The sequence below is a fragment of the Falco naumanni genome, chromosome 2 (genome assembly GCF_017639655.2).
Source record: "Falco naumanni isolate bFalNau1 chromosome 2, bFalNau1.pat, whole genome shotgun sequence".
NCBI classification, from domain to species: Eukaryota; Metazoa; Chordata; class Aves; order Falconiformes; family Falconidae; genus Falco; species Falco naumanni.
This window is the reverse complement of record NC_054055.1, coordinates 58,918,392-58,937,330: the sequence shown is the minus strand read 5'-3', so window position 1 is coordinate 58,937,330 and position 18,939 is coordinate 58,918,392. Positions and strand designations below refer to the sequence as shown.

General features: G+C 36.9%; 1 protein-coding gene across 1 annotated transcript in view; it reads right to left on the bottom strand.

Moving 5' to 3' along the window:
• Positions 1-18,939, bottom strand: part of PCCA (propionyl-CoA carboxylase subunit alpha) — a 287,945-nt gene that overhangs the window by 195,696 nt on the left and 73,310 nt on the right. Inside the window, exons 8-10 of the mRNA XM_040584163.1 lie at positions 14,891-15,022; positions 8,100-8,136; positions 2,071-2,149 (exon numbers count right to left, since the gene is read on the bottom strand). Of these exons, the coding sequence (XP_040440097.1) occupies positions 2,071-2,149; positions 8,100-8,136; positions 14,891-15,022 (248 nt within the window). The remainder of the gene's footprint in view (positions 1-2,070; positions 2,150-8,099; positions 8,137-14,890; positions 15,023-18,939) is intronic.

The window sequence follows — 18,939 nt, the reverse complement described above, 5'->3', positions numbered from 1 at the left end:
AGGCCATTCACATATCAGCTTTTCAGAGCTGCCAATAGCTGAAAATTAGTTTATCTTTAAGATTACATGGATTTAATGCAGCCAGACAACAGATGAGGTCAACAACTTTTCATGTTAACTACATGTGAACTATCAGATAAGTTTTGTCAGTAACAAATTGAATCACCTTCAAAACACTCAGTCGGATGTTCTTATTCAGACCCATTAAAAAGAATACTTAGCTCCGTAATGCAATTAATGGACATGTACAACAAATACTTCACAACCTCATAGAATTTCTTCAAGACAGACTATGAGAGAAACCCAAATGCAATACTTCACATGCAAACACAAAATAAATCAGTTTCTATCTCCTGTTCTCTTAATCTCACCTTCACCTTCCTGCAACAGTTATTCTGCCTTAGTTGTTGCTTACCTGTAAATGTTAAAATAAGCTTTCCTCCTTGATATAAGATCAGTAACTAGTGTTGATCTGTGACTCAGTCTAGGTGTTCTTTCTCTTAACACCTTTTAGATACTGCTCTACAAAATTACACCGTAAAAACAAGGCTTGCATAACTAACCAAAAGGATTATTATAAGGCCACCACTGGCAAATAAGGAGCTGAATAGCACTTCAAGGGCTTTCCACAAACAAGGCAAGCATCTCTAATATTATTAAATATCACTGGGTCTAAGTAATATCACTAAATTAATTCTGTATGCAAATATACCAAAAAAATAAAAGAACATCCCTAGCTAGTTTCTGTTGATAACAATCAGCTCTATCAGGTGACTTTCTAAACAGCAACCACAATTTTTCTCCAAAACGAATTTGCAATCATGATTTTTAGATACAGTTTTCAATTTTTAAACAGTTACTTTAATTGAGCTCCTTTGCTCTTTCCTGAGCAAAGCATTAAATTAATGCCTTCCTTTCAAGTCCAACAGATGCAACTGCTGCATGAACAAGATCAAGGCAGTAATTTTGGATTCTAAAGCAGTAGGAACAAAGCATCCTTGTAAGAAAGCAGGTTATTCTAGATCTTCATTCTAATGTACAAAACCTTATTTTCCTATTGAGATTTGAATATAAATGGGCTACAGGTAGCAAGGTACAAAAAAATCCCACCATGTTTTCTTTAAATCTAAAATTTAACTGCTAGCTATTCATTGTTCTTTTTTCGAGTTTTTAGGTTCTGAGAAACAAAAATTTAACAAGGAACACAAAAATATGACAAGGGAATCTTGCAGGTGACTAAAACTAATGAAAATCTGAGTTGTACTCTGAGTTGATTCCAGCATATGTGCTGCTCTCTCCATGTGGAAAAGAAAACACTTAGAAGGTTATCTGATTTTGGATCAAATAGGCTTTTGTTACAAGTCTTTGAAAAATCCCAAAACACATTTTTCTGTAACATCAGCGGCATGAGGGGTTGAAACGAGACTCCTCACTGCCAGGATATTAGCAGAGAATGGACTGTAAAACTTCAAGTCAGTAAGAAAGCATTGTGGAGTGTTAGGGATTCAGAGAACCATTAAAAGACATGAAAATGCCTGCATCCTTAAACAAACACTGTTTCAAACCCACAAAAGCACAATAGTTTGCTGAGACAAGTATTTTAAACACAGAAGTATGAAATTTATTAGAGTACATTCTGGAAGCACCGTATGTGTTTCCACACATGAATAATCAGTCTCATCAACTCTAACAGAACTAATGGCATGAATGAATGTTTGAGAATCCGGGCCAATAAATATTCTAACACAGACAATTAATAAATCAACATTCTGAAAGGCATACAGCAACATTTTATTTACAGTCTATCATTGGACTAAAGGCAGTTGCAAGTGTTATTTTTTTTACTCAAATTAATGGACTATGTTCTGTAAGGTTTATGCAAAAATTATTTTTACAGAGACACATGCAAACTCCCAAAGTATACTGCTCACTATATGAGGAAGAAAACCAAATAATATCCAATTTCTCTGTCTAACATTTCGTATCTGCTCAACTGTCAGTTCACAGCGGCTTAATGGGACTTTGGTAACTGCAGCATTCATCAAGGCAAGCTTTTGGACAGCATCTCACCTGGTCTCTTCATCATCCCAAGCGATTCTCATGCCTTTCCCACCACCACCTGCTGAGGCCTTGATCATGACAGGGTAGCCTAACAGCGGGGAACAATTAGACAGAAGTTCAAACTTTGTTCAGTTGGTCAGAGGAACATGACAACTGACCACATGTCCAATAATGCCAGTAGACAATAACTTCGTTTATTAAAACACTTTGTTTGGAGGGAGAGGAGAGGATTTGTCTTTTCAAGACTTAGCTGTCAGTGCAGTGATTTCTGAAGCCAAGAAAGGTTGTCTTCTTCATTTCATTTATAACAAAAAAAAGCACTGAATTAATTATTCCCAAGTAGCGAAGTGATTTATGAATAAAGGCATTTGACCTTTTTAAGCTCACAATTCTTTAGGAACAAAATTTTATTTCTTTGTTACTGCTGAAATAAGCTATGTTGTGATAATTTTTTGAAACCAATTACTACCAAAAATAAGCATGAGATCTTCAAAAACTATTAGTCAAGAGATTCAGTAAGAAAACCTGTATCTTACCAACATTTCCAGTGTAGTACACTTTAAATAACAGAGCACGTCAAGAGCTGTGCTACTTAAGATATTGTACAATATTAAGTATCACAGAAAACAATTACTACACTTTTTTTTTAAACAATAAAAAAGGTTTTTCCCCAAACTGACAAGTAGTAAGAAAAAATGAGCAGCATAAATCTGGCAGCATTGTGCATAAGCGGTAATATTTTACTTTCAGAACAAGATACCTTAATGTGACTGTAAGTCAGGACCTTAGTTTTCTGAAAGCTAAAGGACAGTAAAGCAGTATGCAGTTAAAAGCAGGTTTAGTAATGATTGTTTACCTTGCAGTACAATATTTTAATTCAAAGCACCTTCCTAAATAATTTCTTAATCATATCATTGAACTTCGCTTTTCTCCCGCACATATATACAGAAGATTGAAAATTAAAGATCTGATTAGAAAGTTTTTGATGTTTCTGGGATAGTAAAAAATTCAAGCCTTTTGCCTCCAGTATCCTTAATGAAAATCATAATATTAAGCCAAATATCACACCAGCTGGTAGTTTGGGGGGGGGGGGGGGGGGGGGGGGGGGCAGGCCAGGGAAGAATCCATCAGTCCTTGCAGACTGACGATACATTCTACAGACTGCTTTTATCTGGGGACAGAAAGTGACATTTGAATATGGTTCCCAGCAGAAATGGTCAAGCCTGCTATTATATGTGTAACTAACATTTACAGTTTCTTTCTGGAATGTAAATCTGCTCTTGCTCTGTTAAGTGATAGCGATACAGTACACCCACCTCCCCCTCCAAAGCCATTTAACTGAAAGGAGGTTCAGGAGAAGATAATTAAAACCAGCAAGATCTGGAAAATCTTTTACTTAAAAAGACTGAAGCAGACACACACACATCAGGGAAAAAAGAAAAAAAAAAAAGAAAAAAGAAAAAAGGGAAGGTGACATGACACAAGCATAAAAAACAAGAGTAGTGTTGATTGGAAGACAGGAAAACAGCAAAAATCAATAAAATAGTTTCCAACATCACATGTTATTAGACTATGAAACCTCATGCTACAGAGCACTCACGTGACTGAAAGCTAATAGATAAGCACATGTAGAGCACAAATCAAGATCCTCCAGGCAAGGATGACCAAAAGGCTATAAATCCTCATGCTTTAGAGTCGAAAGTAATCTCTAGTTACTAGGTATAAGAATAAGACCAACAGAGCCATGCAAATAAGCTTGCTAGACTGTCTCTTATGTTTTCCTATGAAATATCTGATGCTGCCCGCAGAGAGCTATGGGATGAGCCACAGTGTCACAATGGGTTCAATCCAGAACTATAGTATTTGCAAGGCCTCTACGATCCCAGAAATAAAGACATGTGCAGAATAACTCTAGATCACATGCAGCAAACAGTCAAGTTCAACTCATTTTCATGAAATGCAGTATATGCAGTTAGCTATACAAGTAGAATGTATCTATGCTGTAGCTGTTTTTCCAGATCCCTGGCAACTGCCAGGCTCCTACAGAAGTCACTGCCCATCTTGAAATAAAGCAAAAAGCATATTCTGTATGATTTTTATACAAGAAATGAGATTTATCCAGGTAACACTAGCAAACTTACACCTCTGGCAGCACTATCATCAGCTGGAGACTCTCTCCAACTCAAGAGGATGCAAGTCTGAAATTCTGAAATAAACATTGTTTTAAGCCTTATTATGGCAAGCTCACTATGGCAATTCCCATCACCTAATCTATCTGATTCAGTGCTACATGTACTTCAACAAAAATCATCATCAATTTTGCTAACAATTTCAGTCTAATATCAGTCTGTTGAATGGCTTGCTGATTTTAAATCTGTAAACAGTCTAGTCCTAATTTACTGTTCTTTCATTTCAACAGCGAAATAGGCATGTTGGCAGTGAGCCTTGGTGAGTCTTTACATGCTACAGATACATGGTTTACTGATGTCACTCACCAAGTGTAGGACCACTTTGCTTTCCTCCCCAGCCCACCTTTAATATATACTGATTACATGTCCACCACACTTGTATGCAAGGCAGTTAGAGATTCCAGAGAGCCATTTATAGTTAAAAATAAAAATTAAAAATAATAGTTTTAAAAAAATCCAAAGTAAAGCCTGTTTTGAAAAGATACATACAGCTTTCTAGGTTGACAAAGAAAAATTCTTTGCAACGGACCTCTACAAGTTAGGACAATGATCAGCCTGAAAATAAGGGCACTTGAACTTTTGTTCAAATATGCCTTTACATTCTACTTGCTCTCTGGGGCACTGAGCTAAGCTAAACAGCAGTTCTTTGGCCAGTACCAAAGAATGATGTGTGCTAACACAAGAAAGGCTTTGTAGAATCTAAGTTTTGCATACATATTGGGTACAGGATGCTGGGATCAGTAAGTGTTACTTACCATTCTCCTAACCACTTTTGCACTATTCAGCAGCAATCAAAATTGCTGCAGTATGCACACATGGATTGGTTAGATTAGTTGTGGGAAGGGAGAGGTATGCGAACAATTTCTAGTAGCATTTATAAGGACCCATGACAACAGCAATTAAGAGTATCACAAAGCATGTGTATTTTTGAGTAGGTGTTAGGTTTTTGATCCTTCCCTCAAATTTTACACCAACTTACATGAAATTAAAATTGCATGTAAGAATAAAAACTACTCTTGTTCTATAGTTTTGAATTCTTGTAACGCCTCTGAAGGAGAGATTGGAAAAGATTTTCAAAGACAAAAACGTAAAAAGCTGTCAAATTTGAAGATCATCAGGCATACTTTTGCTGTCAAATAGGTACTATAAAGTCAGGACTACTTTGTTTCCAGAGCAGTTACTATGCTGAGAAACTGAATGGTAAAAGGAATAAACAAATTCTGGTGTCCCACAGCTGTTAGTCCCAACCCTTTGCCACCATGGTTTTAGATGTCACTTAACCATTTTTACGAAGTTGCAGGTAGTAGACCACCAAATGCATTGTGCAGGAACAGTTTAAGCAATATCATATGTGGCAATACCAGACTCTCTTCAACATCCATTATTGAAAATCTAGTACTAACTAAACCCATGTCAAACGAAACAGGACAAAAACATGTTTTGCACCTCTTCAGTTTTGTATAGACTTTCATTTAGTTTAACTGCCTGCACTTTACAGTTGTTCAATCCTTTCAAACTGAAAAGTACAACCTTCTGGAGTTTCATCCGCTTCAGAAATCAAGCAGCCAGCAGTTCTTAATGTACAACTTACAAACAGACTTAGAAGTAGCAGGGAGAAAGAGCCAATGTGATTAAGCACTACAGAAAGTATTACAAGAGAAGAACTGCCCACACAGATCAATAGAGAAGAGAAACTATATAGGAAGGAGCCTATACAGCAACTTGTGCTTGAACTTCGTCCAGTTCCTGATTTAGCCTAATACCTCTGTCATATTCTGTCTTGACAACTTGGGAGAGCATACCTCAAATGAGAGGCAAAAGGTAGGGTTTACTCCCATACTTAAATTTGTATTCACAAGTAATAGTCACTGGAACAGTTTAAGGCAGTGTCTCAACCCTGAAGTGCCACACTTCACTACTACTGGATCTTTGGCCAGAACATAGCAGGGAGAAGGCAGGAAAAAATGCACACAGCAAGAGAATATTACACAACATTTTAGAGTTTTACTGGCTGATCCACTATGAAATTCAGTTTTAATAATTACTTAAGCATCCTTGGAAGACTGAGGCTCTGGATAAGTGAAATTTAAAATAATCTGAAAGTATCTGATTGCATAACAAGTGCCTTATATATAAAGACAAAAGCATTATATACATAAGAGACTTCAATTTCGTCTTATTTTAGATCCTTTGAAATTACAGATCATTGGATTTTATTCTGATCAGTAGTCATGATCAGACAGAAGTTTAACCAAACTAATCAACTGGTCAAAATGTGTGGGGAAAAAAGCTAAAAAGGACATTTTTCTTTCACTACATGGCATTATAGTACAAACCTTTGTTGTATCAAAATGGTTTAAGAATTTACCACGTAGATAAAGCACCAACCAGCTGTCTGTAATTGACTTTAATATCTACACATTTAAGACTGCCTTGATATAATGACCTCCAAAGTGCTACTGATATCAAAGATGGCAACCAGTCAACAGAACACCAGAAGACCTCAGAAGAAACTTAAGCCTTTAAAATTTATCTTTGCTATCTAGGAAGCCACTGAATGCCTTCTGACTTACCTTAATCAAAAATTAATCAAAAATATTTTAAAATACTTGCAGGAACTCTTCAAAAAACAAGAGCAAGAAAGATTATTGAAATGAAACTGAACAGAAATAAAGTCATAATACTATGTCGTTTTTTAAGGACAAAACCCGATTTTATTTATAGTTCTCCTCTGAACGTCCCAGTTTGGTTGATAACCTCTTCCTTTTGTTTCTGCTCCCAAGACAGTAATCACTTAGTTTCCCAACAGGAACATAAAGGCAGACCCACAGAAATACTGACTTCAATTGTGTCAGCCTAAAAGGCCAGCCAAGCTTACACTGAGGGTTTTCAGGGCAGTTAACCAGTGCAGGGTAAAAACTCCAACTTAAACCTGAAGTGGAAAGATATTACAGTGATGAAAAGTCATCTGCAGTAGTGCAAGTCCCAATTTCTATTTGGCACATAAGGCACAGCTGTAGCTTTTGACACAGGTAAAATGTATTTGTAGCTCAATCAGTAACAGAAGCTTCAAATGCAGATACAGCCTTTGAATTATGTAACCGTGATGAACCTGAATAGCATCTCATAGTTACTGTCTCTTAAAAGGAAGAAAAAAAAGAAAACCTACACAAAACCCACCACTAAGAAAAATCTCTTACTGTCTTAATGAAATTCTTCTAGAAAGCAGTTAAGAAATGTGGAATTTCAAGCATATGGTTTAATATTTTCCTTAATATTAAGCTTTAGTAAATAAAAGCCAAAACTCATTAAACACATACTAAACTTAACCTTCACTAAGATGTGTCCCAGCCAGTTTGCTGATTGTTCTTTCACCATTCTGTAAGATACTCAGAAGCTGAATAGTGACTTTATTCCAGAAAGCACAGAGGAAAGGCTGGTGCTCTGGATGATATTCAAACTAACTGCAGTCCACATCACCCTAATATCACTGCTGTCAGCCTCTATATAAAAAGAAATGTACCATGCCTAACTTCTGACTATCATGTTCAATTGCAGATATACTTTTAAATAACTCCTTTAGTGAGCTACTTATTATTGCATATTACATGCATTCCACAAATTGTGGCTGCACTTGTTCTGTAAAGTCCAGTTTGCAAAGCTAAAATGTGATGATTTAAGACACAGGGTATTAACGCCTAGATTCTTCCAGCCCTATAAGCAACAGGGAACTTAAAAACTATTAAAACGTTATTTGTTCTATAGGGATTACTTATTACACATTCAATTTAGTCAACCATGTCTGCTGAGAGGCACACAAATCCCACCATAGCTAATTTAAGAACTTACCAATTTCCCTTGCAATTCTGACAGCTTCATCTGCATCCTGTAAAAGCAGGAAATGAGACCCAACGTTAATCCCATCAGCCATTGCACTATGTCCTGAGGGCAGTCATATATTGCACTACTGTCTCCTCTGATTCATTTAATGTTTGATTTTACAACCTTCTGACCCTTTTCAGCCAGAGGAATGTAAAATTAATACCATAAGTGGAATGTAAATTCTACCTCATCATTAGTATACTGAGAAACTCAAAGCAATGAGGAATCAGCTGACAGGAAACACAACCAGGATCGCAAGATGATTTTCTGCAGTTGTAGGAATTTAATGCTAGAATTTAGAAGTTTACAATCAATAATGGACCATAAATCAGATCGTTAAAGTTTGTCCACTGCCAGCTTGTTTCTGTCCTCACAGGTATTTCTTGTGTTTTCTGGTTGTTGTCAGTAGGGGGAGTTGATTCTCTATTGTTTGGAAGTGATTCAGGTTCAGAAAAAAATCTTGCAGAACTTCTTTAAAGACAAATGGGTTTTGTCTACTGAAAAAAAGAACACAAGTATTTCACTTCTGTAAGTTTTTACATCTAAAGACAGAATAAACCCTAAACGCATCACTGTAAACTGTATCTGAAATTAGAAGATTCACGTAATTGTTTCCATTTAAGAGTCCGCGCAGTATGACAATTAGAAAAATCCTTTTATTGATGCCACATATTGCTTCAGCTGACTTACACTACTATAGCCTGGTACAGAAAAAAGTACTAAGAAACCCAGAGAATAAAAACCAAAATACTGGAATTCCACACTTTTTAATAACCAAATTGCTTCTCCTGCAGTAGTTAATTCTGGTATCTTCTACTGATAGCCATTAGAAAGCAAAAGGGTTAAATTGCAGTGGAGCAGGTTAAGTTTGAAAATTCCATCCAAATTTGCTAATATTTATACTATTCCATGACATGCGTTAAAGAATTTGTATGGAAGGCAGTAATGTCTGGAAATCACCAGCTGCTAAGTGTGTCTGAAACTATGGGGGCTGACTTATGAACATTAAAATGAAACCTGATATTTTTAAAGCTTTCAAGACAATCCATTTTAAAAGCACCCAGGTCAGAACCTAAAAAAAAAAAAAAAAAAAAAAAAAAAAACACCACACATAAGAAATGTTCATACCTGGTTCATTTATGTCCGATAATAAAACAAAATCCTCTTTAAAAGTCTTCAGTACCTAGTAACAGCCCCATGAAGAATAAGGGGGCTGGCAGGGGAAGTTGTCAGAAAATTTAATTTCCTTTCATTAGCTAGTCTGCTCCACAAATCGGTGCTTGTTAAGTTCAAAGCAGTCCTGAAAGCAACATCAGTTTTAAGTCTTTTTACTCCAGTCACATCTGTTAATGAGATTTTTCCAAATAACAATTGTTTTTAAGTCAAGAGATAAATCTAGAAACCCCCCCTCAAAAAAAAAAAAAGAAAAAGAAAAATCAGGGTTTACTGTTTTTACTGTTTTATTACACCTTGCTGCTTTCCATGACCCTGCACCCTCCAAATTTTAGCTTAAAGGGATAAAATGCATGAAAAGGGTCATTTAAGAATGTTAGTGGTTTCCACACATTGAGTTTGAAGGTTCTTTGTTCCTGCCTGTGACAGTTATGCGAGAATACTTCCCCTTAATAGCCTCTCTGTCAGGAAGTGTTAAACCTGCCAAATGCAGACAATTAGAGCCTCTTGAACAAAATGCAGGAAGAGTGATGACTGATGAAGAGCCACGATTATAGTTGAGAAGGAAACTTTTACATTTCTTTTCTCTTGCAAATTTACTCATATATTTGCAAAACAGAATTAAGAGGGGGGAAGAAAACAGGGAAATTTTTTTTTACTTAGTTACCTGCAAACAAGTGGCTAACTGATACGCTGCAGCCCACAGGAAGACAAGCTGCAAATCATTAGAGGGGAACTTTTCACTGCCACTGTATTTTTATACCTACATACTACAACAACTTTAAGTAATAAGCGGCATCATATCAGCAGCACTAATTGTCTCAATTCTGGCTTGAGCAGACTGAAGTCATCTGCCCAGCACAGTTATTAATTTACACTGTTTCAACATCTGCTTCTTTTACAGTTCTGATACATAAGAACCCAAAGTCTACGATTAAAAAAAAAAAAAAAAACCAAAACCTACACGTATTCAAGTTCTTTATCCCTCAGTGAGCATTTCTGAAATAGAAAACAAAAATGTGCTGGGCTTTTTAAAAAACTAATAAACAAAAATTAATAAGCAACAGACACACTGAAATCTCTTCTAAGTCTTTTGATCTTTTTCCCTTAAGAAAGTATGTTTTAGTATTATGCATTTCACCTGCAAATTACATAAATATAGCTGCAGTTTGAGTACTCAAAAAGTTAGGACAGTTATTTTAGATTTGTGGTGCAAACAGCTTATGGTAGATATACAACATTTGCCATGGGGAGGACAAAAAAACTGAATGCTATGACGCTGCATAACACACAAGTCCAATGTGTGCACAACCACACCGGTACTAAAAGCATTTTGAATCATTTAAAAGCAAAAGTCCTCAATGATTTACTGCTGTTTCCTCCAAAAAAAACACATTAGCTACACTACCGTTTTCCCAAATTAAACTGGAGACTGTAAAGAAATATATGATTTTAGCACCACCTTTTATTGTACAAATAAAAGCGTTCAAGTAATGGTACAAGTTTATAAAAATCGTAAGAGTTATAGCATTATGTCATAGCGTTTTCATAAAAATACTCATTTAGCATAAGAATGTCTAACCTCCTAATTTTATGGTCATGCCTCTTCGCCAGGTACCAGCAGGTGGAGACAAAAAAGTAAAACTAATCTGATGTAGAGGAATGCCAGGACAAAGTGTTTAAGAGAATCCTAGAGCTTTAAAACATTGTCTTAATTATGAAGAACTTCATAATAGTTTTCATGGCTGAGGGTGTTGGGGTTAGAGAACCTCCTGTTCACGTTTAGTCTCCAACAACTTCTCCAGCAATACAGTGGTCATTTAATACTGATGTCAATACCCCAAACGCAAGAGTACAGCCAAAACAGATACCTGAAACTTAACCGTAAATTCACAGCCTAGCTGAAAACCTTCAACACGTCTACTGACATCAGTGAAACTTAGTAGACACCCAGAGATGTTTATCTTCTGGGTCTACATCCAGCTGTGTTCTACTACCCATAAAACCAAACTGGCTGCAGGTGGTGAAATTATGTAAAAAAAAATCTTTTTTCCCTTGCTATTTTTTTGCCACTTTTTCACCATGGCACCTCCTTATACTCATCCTCCACTTTCTTCTTGTCACTAATTCTTCTTTACTCATTTGCAGACATCTCAGCTCTAACTTTAGCCATTACTTACACAGATCAACACTAATTCTTTTTATTAAGACTACTCGTCACTCACTCTCTCTCCCAATCAGATTTTAGGAAACTAATTGTAGTTACAGATTTTGAAATTAACTACCTTTGAATGCTTTTGTTGGCTCTCTAGCTGACAGCACCAGACTCAGGTTCCTTAGATGTGTAGGCTGGATAACCCTTGCCCCAGCCAACTGAGAAACTGAACCAGGGATGAGAATTACTATTCGTCTAACTACCCTCTCCACATCTTTCCATTCTCTGTTTCGTATTTGGTACAGCGTTTGCCTATATGAGAACAGTTAGTTATGTCTACTGTGCCAAGTATCCTCCTATTCAATCCTTCCAGGTCCTTAAGTATACTGTTGAAGGACTTGCTTCTCTTAGATTTCTAATTTAATTTCTACTCACTGGGAATTCTTCTGCATGCAACTTCTCCAAAATGTTATTACAAAAGCTTAGCAACTCCAGTGCCTACTATATGTTAAGTGCTAAGCAACATAAGTAAGAGGGGGAAAACACCCTTTATTCATGAAGGACCTACATATCTGCAGCACTATTTAGCAAGTGCTGGACAAAGACAACCCTTCAAGAACAAAGATTTTCAGTGCAGTCCCCAGTTGAATAACAAAGCACTAGAAGTCGTTACTCTATGTTCACTTTAACTATTCATCCACAAAGAATACATGTAACTGATCTTTCTTAACTTCTGGCATTGTCAGTGGCATGAATGCAGCTTCCTTCCAGTTTTATTAGACTCCACTATAAAGATGAAGCCACCTCTATAATCAACTCAAGTATCAAGCATACCCTTAACTGCTTCCTAAGACCTTTAAAAATTTTGTTTCTCAAGAAAAAGAGCCCTCAAAAGACTTTGAAAGCTTCATAACTCTTGTGACCAAAGCAGGTCTCTCCAAGAATGGCAGAAATCCTATACAGTCTCCAGCTCCTTGTGTGTTCTCTTCTGATTGCACCTGGTATCACACATCTTTGCCCTTCTCATCTTAGTATGAATTGTCAAAATACTACATCAAGCTCTAACAAAAGATCAGGCATACTGTATGACCTAATTACTCGAGTATTCATCCGAGCAAAAGACATTATCACAGGAAGGAGATCAAAGGACAAATACAAGCACACATTTAGATCCATAGCAAGGACGAGAATATCAATTATCAGAAGTTTTATTTCCTAGAACTTGTAACTACAGCACTGGTTAACCCAAAATTTTCATCTTCCCTTTCTGATCGAAACTGCAACACCGGCAATGTCTGTAGACTCTCCTTTTTCTTATTTGGTGGGTACACTGCTGGGTTTTTTTTAATCTCTTGCTCTTTTTCATCAACACACTTCAAATAATCAGAACTAGTGCAAGGCTGAGGTATTTGAAATTGATACAATATGGACACTTCAGGATTAAGCAACTATTGCATAGCTCCTTTCAACAGCTGAGGATTGGAGTTGTCAACTCAATCCTACATTCCAGTTCACTTGATGTTAAAACTATCGTCGCATATAGCCAACTGGCAACCAGAACACTCATGTTCTTTCACTCTATGTCAGGAACTTCAGATAGCTGTCAAACACTAGTGCAACTAAAGGTCTCAGAAGCAAGTGCATGCAGGTAAGTAGCTCAGTTTCACTGGTTATATGGCTATCTGTTCATTAACCACTATCCTACTTTGCCAGGTTTGTTTCTTTATATTAGCAGAGTAACAGATCCTTACATAAATTTAAACTTGAAACTCTGATAAACCCAGCATTTGGAGTATTTGATTCTGCATTAGAAAAAGTTTTATGGGTTTTAGATGATTAATTCAAAGTTATCTCCTAATTAGATGTTCTTCTAGAACTTATTTTCAGGATTTCTAGAATAATATACAGAATATCAGAGAGAACAGAGGATCTTATGCACAATAGCTTGGCTGCTGTGAAATCTTATGAGCACTAAAGGACCACATACACAAGGACTGCTAAAACATGCAACATAAACCTGAAGGAATGCTGCGCTCAACTTATCACTGCCAGACTTGACTATTGCCACAAATGCCAGCCTAACACTCTTACAGAGCCCTCCAGAAAAGAAACAAGTCTTTGCACTTTACCTGTTGCAGCATATCCCACTGCCAGATATTACACACAACAGGCATTTCCATCACAAGTACTGAAGAATTATCTTGTGTGTTTGGACCTCAGCTATTTCATTATTTAATTGTTCTCTCTCACTAGCCAAGTTCTCAAGGCATCCTCATCAGAACAGGTAATTTTGTGGAGACTTAGCCCCTCTGCACTCTATTCATCTTTCTCATTTAGTTATAAGTTTGGGTTTTTTCCTTCTAACAGAGCTTAAAATCCAACTTGGCTGACACAATGCTGAACACCATTGCCCTGGTATATGTTGCTCCTTAAAACACTGTCTGCATTCCACCAATATATTCAGTTGTTCCCAATTATCTTGATGTTTCCTATTTCATCATGTAAATAAGATATATGATGATCAAGCCAATATCAACTGTCATAAATAAAACCTGAAAAGCTTTCCCTTTATGTTTAAATGTTTAAAGCTACATAACACTGTTGTTGAAACAAACTTTTTTTCATGCATCTGGAAGTTTTACTCAAATTTTACTTGAAAAAATCTAACTTGACATGTCAAACAAAAAATCTGGACACAGGAGGTCAACATTTTGTAATACACCAAAGTTTTAGGTGTATACAATGAAGGTTTTAAAGGAAAAAAGCTTATTTACCTACGTTAACACAGACTATATATGAAGACACACAGGAAAGCTTGTAAAAGCCCAATACTTAATGACTACCACAGAAAATAAATCAAAACCTAAACATACTTTATTTTACCTTACAAAATACAAAGAAACCACCAAAATATTTTTAAAAAACTCATGGAAATTGTTCCTTCTAAAACCCCATGAAGAACAGTAGCTGTAGATTCAGATGAAGAGTCGCCAGCTTCCCCACATCCTCACCCCAAGTTCTGCAACACAAGGAAACCTACACCAACATCCATAAAACGGAAATTTCATCACTATTAACTTAGGGTTGTTGAGATCTTGGCAAACAAGAAGTAATCACCTGAGAAATGTAAAGACGTGCAGATAGTGGAGTCACACCTGATTTTTAACACATTTACCTGCCTTCACATTAAATTTAAAGCAACGCTTTTAGGGACTCCATAGAATTAGTCCTTAATACACCATTTATTATGAAGGACTTTAGCTTCTCCAAAGCTCTCTTGCTTGTAAAAATCTGTACCCCATTTTTAATTACATCTTATTGAAAAATACGTTGAAATTATAATTACATTCTGCATCAGACCTTCAATAGGTGTACTTTGATTCAGACACTGTTCTTACAGTGGGCAGACCATAATTAAATGATTTCTCACCTTGACTACTCCATCAAAGCCAGGGATTGTGTTGACCTTTGCATTCTTGGCTAACAATTTGCTTTCAATCTTGTCTCCCATAGCCTGAATAGCATGTGTGTCAGGTCCAATGAAGGTGACACCTTCTGATGCCTGCAAAGAAAATTAAGTTATAACTTTAAGAGACTAAATTAAAAATCAGCTTTACACAGGTATTGCTATTAATTTTTTTTCTCTTTTTGAGCCAATTAATGAAATGCTTAGAAGACACTGTGATCTGTTTATGTAACAACCTAGCAATATATAAGCAGCATTTCAGCCAGTTCATTAAAAATGTGTATGACCTTGTGAAACTATGTATACACACAGATTCAAAGCCCCTATAATTAGCATTTGTATAAATCAAAGCCAGGCCAAAGAAAAATAGCTGAAAGTGGAAGTACTCCAGCTTGAAAGTTAGAAATATCCCTTGAGAAAACAGAGGCTAGTTAACTCACCATTGAAATAGCCGCAAGTGATTTACAAAGATATGCTTGCTAAACTGTAATGCAGTTGAAAATTCTATTATGCATTCCTAAAACCAAACCCTGATGAAACATCAAAATGAAAAGTGCAGTCTCTTACTCAATGAACTTAAAGATCTTGAAAATAAGGCAATAAGTAAAATAATGTTTCCCCAATTCTTTCAGGCAACTCTCTTTTCCAATACTAATGTGGAAATAGGTTAACATAAAATACTTTAATACTTCAATATGTAGGTAGAACACTGATTTGCATTTTTCCTCCTCCTGTTTCTCTATGCCAGCAATAGACTTCAGTGATCAACTACACAGACATGTTTTCCATACCTCTCCAGGGTCAGCACTACACTGAGCTAAAGGCAGTTCTATCAGAACTGTTTCACTGGAAGTTACTGATGTATCAATGAGTACATGCATGTTTCAGGCAACTTAACATCTTTTGTACCATAGGAAAAACACGTCATAAGAATAAGCACACTAGCCTTGCACAATTTTTCCAGCTGTTTCATTGGTGGAAGATTTTTTGGCCCAATTCTAAGACTCTTGTAAAATGCTTAAAAAAAACTTGTTTCCAGCCAATGGGCAGTTAATATCAACAGTAACACAATGGCAAACATTCTATTTCTTATATCAGAAGTTGTGTCTTAATATCTTGTCTTTCTGACATACACTTGTGCTACATATGTTAAGGTTACAGATCTAGTCACTTAAGAATAAAAAGTAATTCGCTGAAGCTTTGTGTGTTTCTGAGATGGTAGTGCATGACCACAGAACAGACATAGGAAAAATATGTTGAAGTTGAGGAACAATGTACTCCTATTCACAGTCTTGTAAGGGCTGAGAGCTTCCAGCATGCTTGGGAGTCACCGTTCTTACTGTCTGCAGCTTCCTAGCAGGAAGAGTGTCATAGCAGAAGCTCTGCATAGACAACTTCCTATCATCCCAGCTAACAGGAATCCGGTAAGTATTACAGACACACGAGAAAGCTCAGTGCAAAGACACCCAAACAAAACACAGAGCCATCAGTTCAGCTAGATCAAAGGCTTGTTAGCTTCAACTCACAACAAACCATCTGGGTTTTTATCTCAGCCCACTTCTCTACTACAGTAGGCTTATTAGCTCAGCAACTCAGTAATACTGATTTGATGAACAGCTGTCTACAAACACAAAGTTGGGAAGACTGCAATAGGAGGGAGGAGGGGATAGGAAGACCAACACAGGGGTGCAGATCTATTAATATTATAGTGTCAAATAATCTGGACGCTAAAGGAATTCATTATTTTTTAGAAGGAAAATCACAGTAACAATGTTTTGAGCTGACACTTTCAGAAACAACAGCAGATTACAACCTGAAACCTGGTATTTCATTTCCTCCTAACACGAGAGATTTAAACAGGTGCCTGCATACAACTGGAGGTAGGGCAGAGTTTCCTGCTGTCTTCAGACTGTATTCCAATCTCAAAAAGCTTCGTGGAAATGGTTCACTTACATACTTGACAATTGGAGATTACACTGTCCCTGTGGACCCTGTGGTGTGGAAACACCGTGTTTCTACAGTTTCAGCCATAACATTGCCATCTGCACCCTGATCAATACTACTTCAAAACCTCACCACATGCTGCTTCCTCTCCCCACTCTCTTCTCAAAGTCTACCATCAAAACAATGCAATCCCCAGAGGTCAAGAGAGCAGGTCCAAAACTTTTGCTGCCCTGACAGACCATCCAATACTTCCAGCTTGCAATTTATCTCCAACGCTCTGCTCTCACATTATTTCTTTTCCTCCTCTGACTTTCTTCTGTCAGAAAATAAGAAAACTTTCATTTGAACTGGAGGTTACAGGTGAGGATGGGAATTACATTCATGGCATCAGCAAGCATCTGCCTTTCCAGTGAAAGGCATGTAGGGGACATCTTGCTTGACCTACTGTCTCCTCTCACTGACTTGTGGTATGGACTTTCAAAGTGCTCAGTTGACTCCCTGCTCCTGTCCAAACAGGTAGTTAGGTAAGAAGGGAACAGCACCATTCAGGAGAGATTCATGAACCACCTGAGAAGGAACACTCCAGGTCATTTCAAGAAATTAATCTGCTGCATCCAGTATACTTGATACATGAATCTTACAGAGCTGCAATATTCCATGCGGGTACAACCAATACTACTTCTTAAAAATTAACTACTAGATGTGCAGCAGATTCAAATTAATGCAAATATCACATGGTGCAACCTACATCTTTGTCTTTTTTCCATGTATATTTTTAATGTCCAGAATTTGCAAACTGCACTTGTCTACCCATGTACCTCTTGGCTTTAACTGCTCTGAATCTTTGTATCTCACACAGAACTGCTCTTTAATTGTGAACAAACAGCAGCTTATTACCACCAGCTATTCCCCTATACAGTTAGTCAGCTAGGGTAGTCGCCACATTCAGTAATTTCCCAGCAACAAAATCTGAAACAAAATAGTTTAACTCCATCCATGTGATATCACACAATTCCTGAAACCATATAACTCGGCATGTTGCAACATCCATAAATCAAAAATAAGGTAGCAAACCAAGGGAGATCTACTGGTTTCCAGTTTCCAGTACGTCAAATCATCTCTTGCACAAAAAAGGTGTGTATTCTCTGACATGACTTGCAATTAACTTTGTCTAAGCTTACAAAAAAGACTGTCAGCTTAAGGCACTATCAAACAAACTCTTGCAAGTTTTGCCACAATAATTTAAGAACCCATCACTCAAAGATGTTTGATCAAGCCCTCTGCCAAAGTTTCTCAACTCATCACCAGAAAAGTGCCCCAGCTTCTCCATTGACAATACTCACATGTAACATACTAAATGACCTGTTCAAACTCTACTGCCTGACACTAAAAACACTAAAAATAGACCACAAGAAAGAATGTAGCAATAACATCTTCGGCTCCCACAAAGACTTATCAGCACTCACCCATTAGCATCCTTACTTTATATAACACACAGAAGTGGTGAAACTGTGACAGAATAACTTCCAGTGCCTGATGACAGTCCACACAGATTTGCCAGCATAGCAGCAAGCACTAGAACCTCTACTATACATACACAAGCTTACACACTGCATTTCAAACAAGTTCTTCCAAAAGTTCTCTTACTGCTCCACACATTCAGCAGCTGCTCCAGCCTTGAAGACTAATTATCTGGCTGCAGGAAACATACCATGCTTCACCATAAACACGCACCAGCATTTTCTTTAGAAACATACCTGTGTATTCACTGCTCTACTTTGCATATGCAAAGGCACAAACAATACCGAATATTTTATTAAAAAACAATGTCAGAATATATTCCATGCCAAGAAAGTTAGTTCTTTCTTTGTCTAAGTAGTAGATATTGAAGAGTTTTTCTCAACAGCCCTGTTTTTGAAAGCAGCAATAAATTGGTTTAATTTTAGTACCGTAAGAATCACAAGCAGGTAATTCCCCTTGGTTTTGTTTTTGTTTTTTAAGCCAGACTAAAACCTTATTCTACCCTCAGGGAATAGAGGGCCCCAAATATCGCAAAAACTAAACAACAT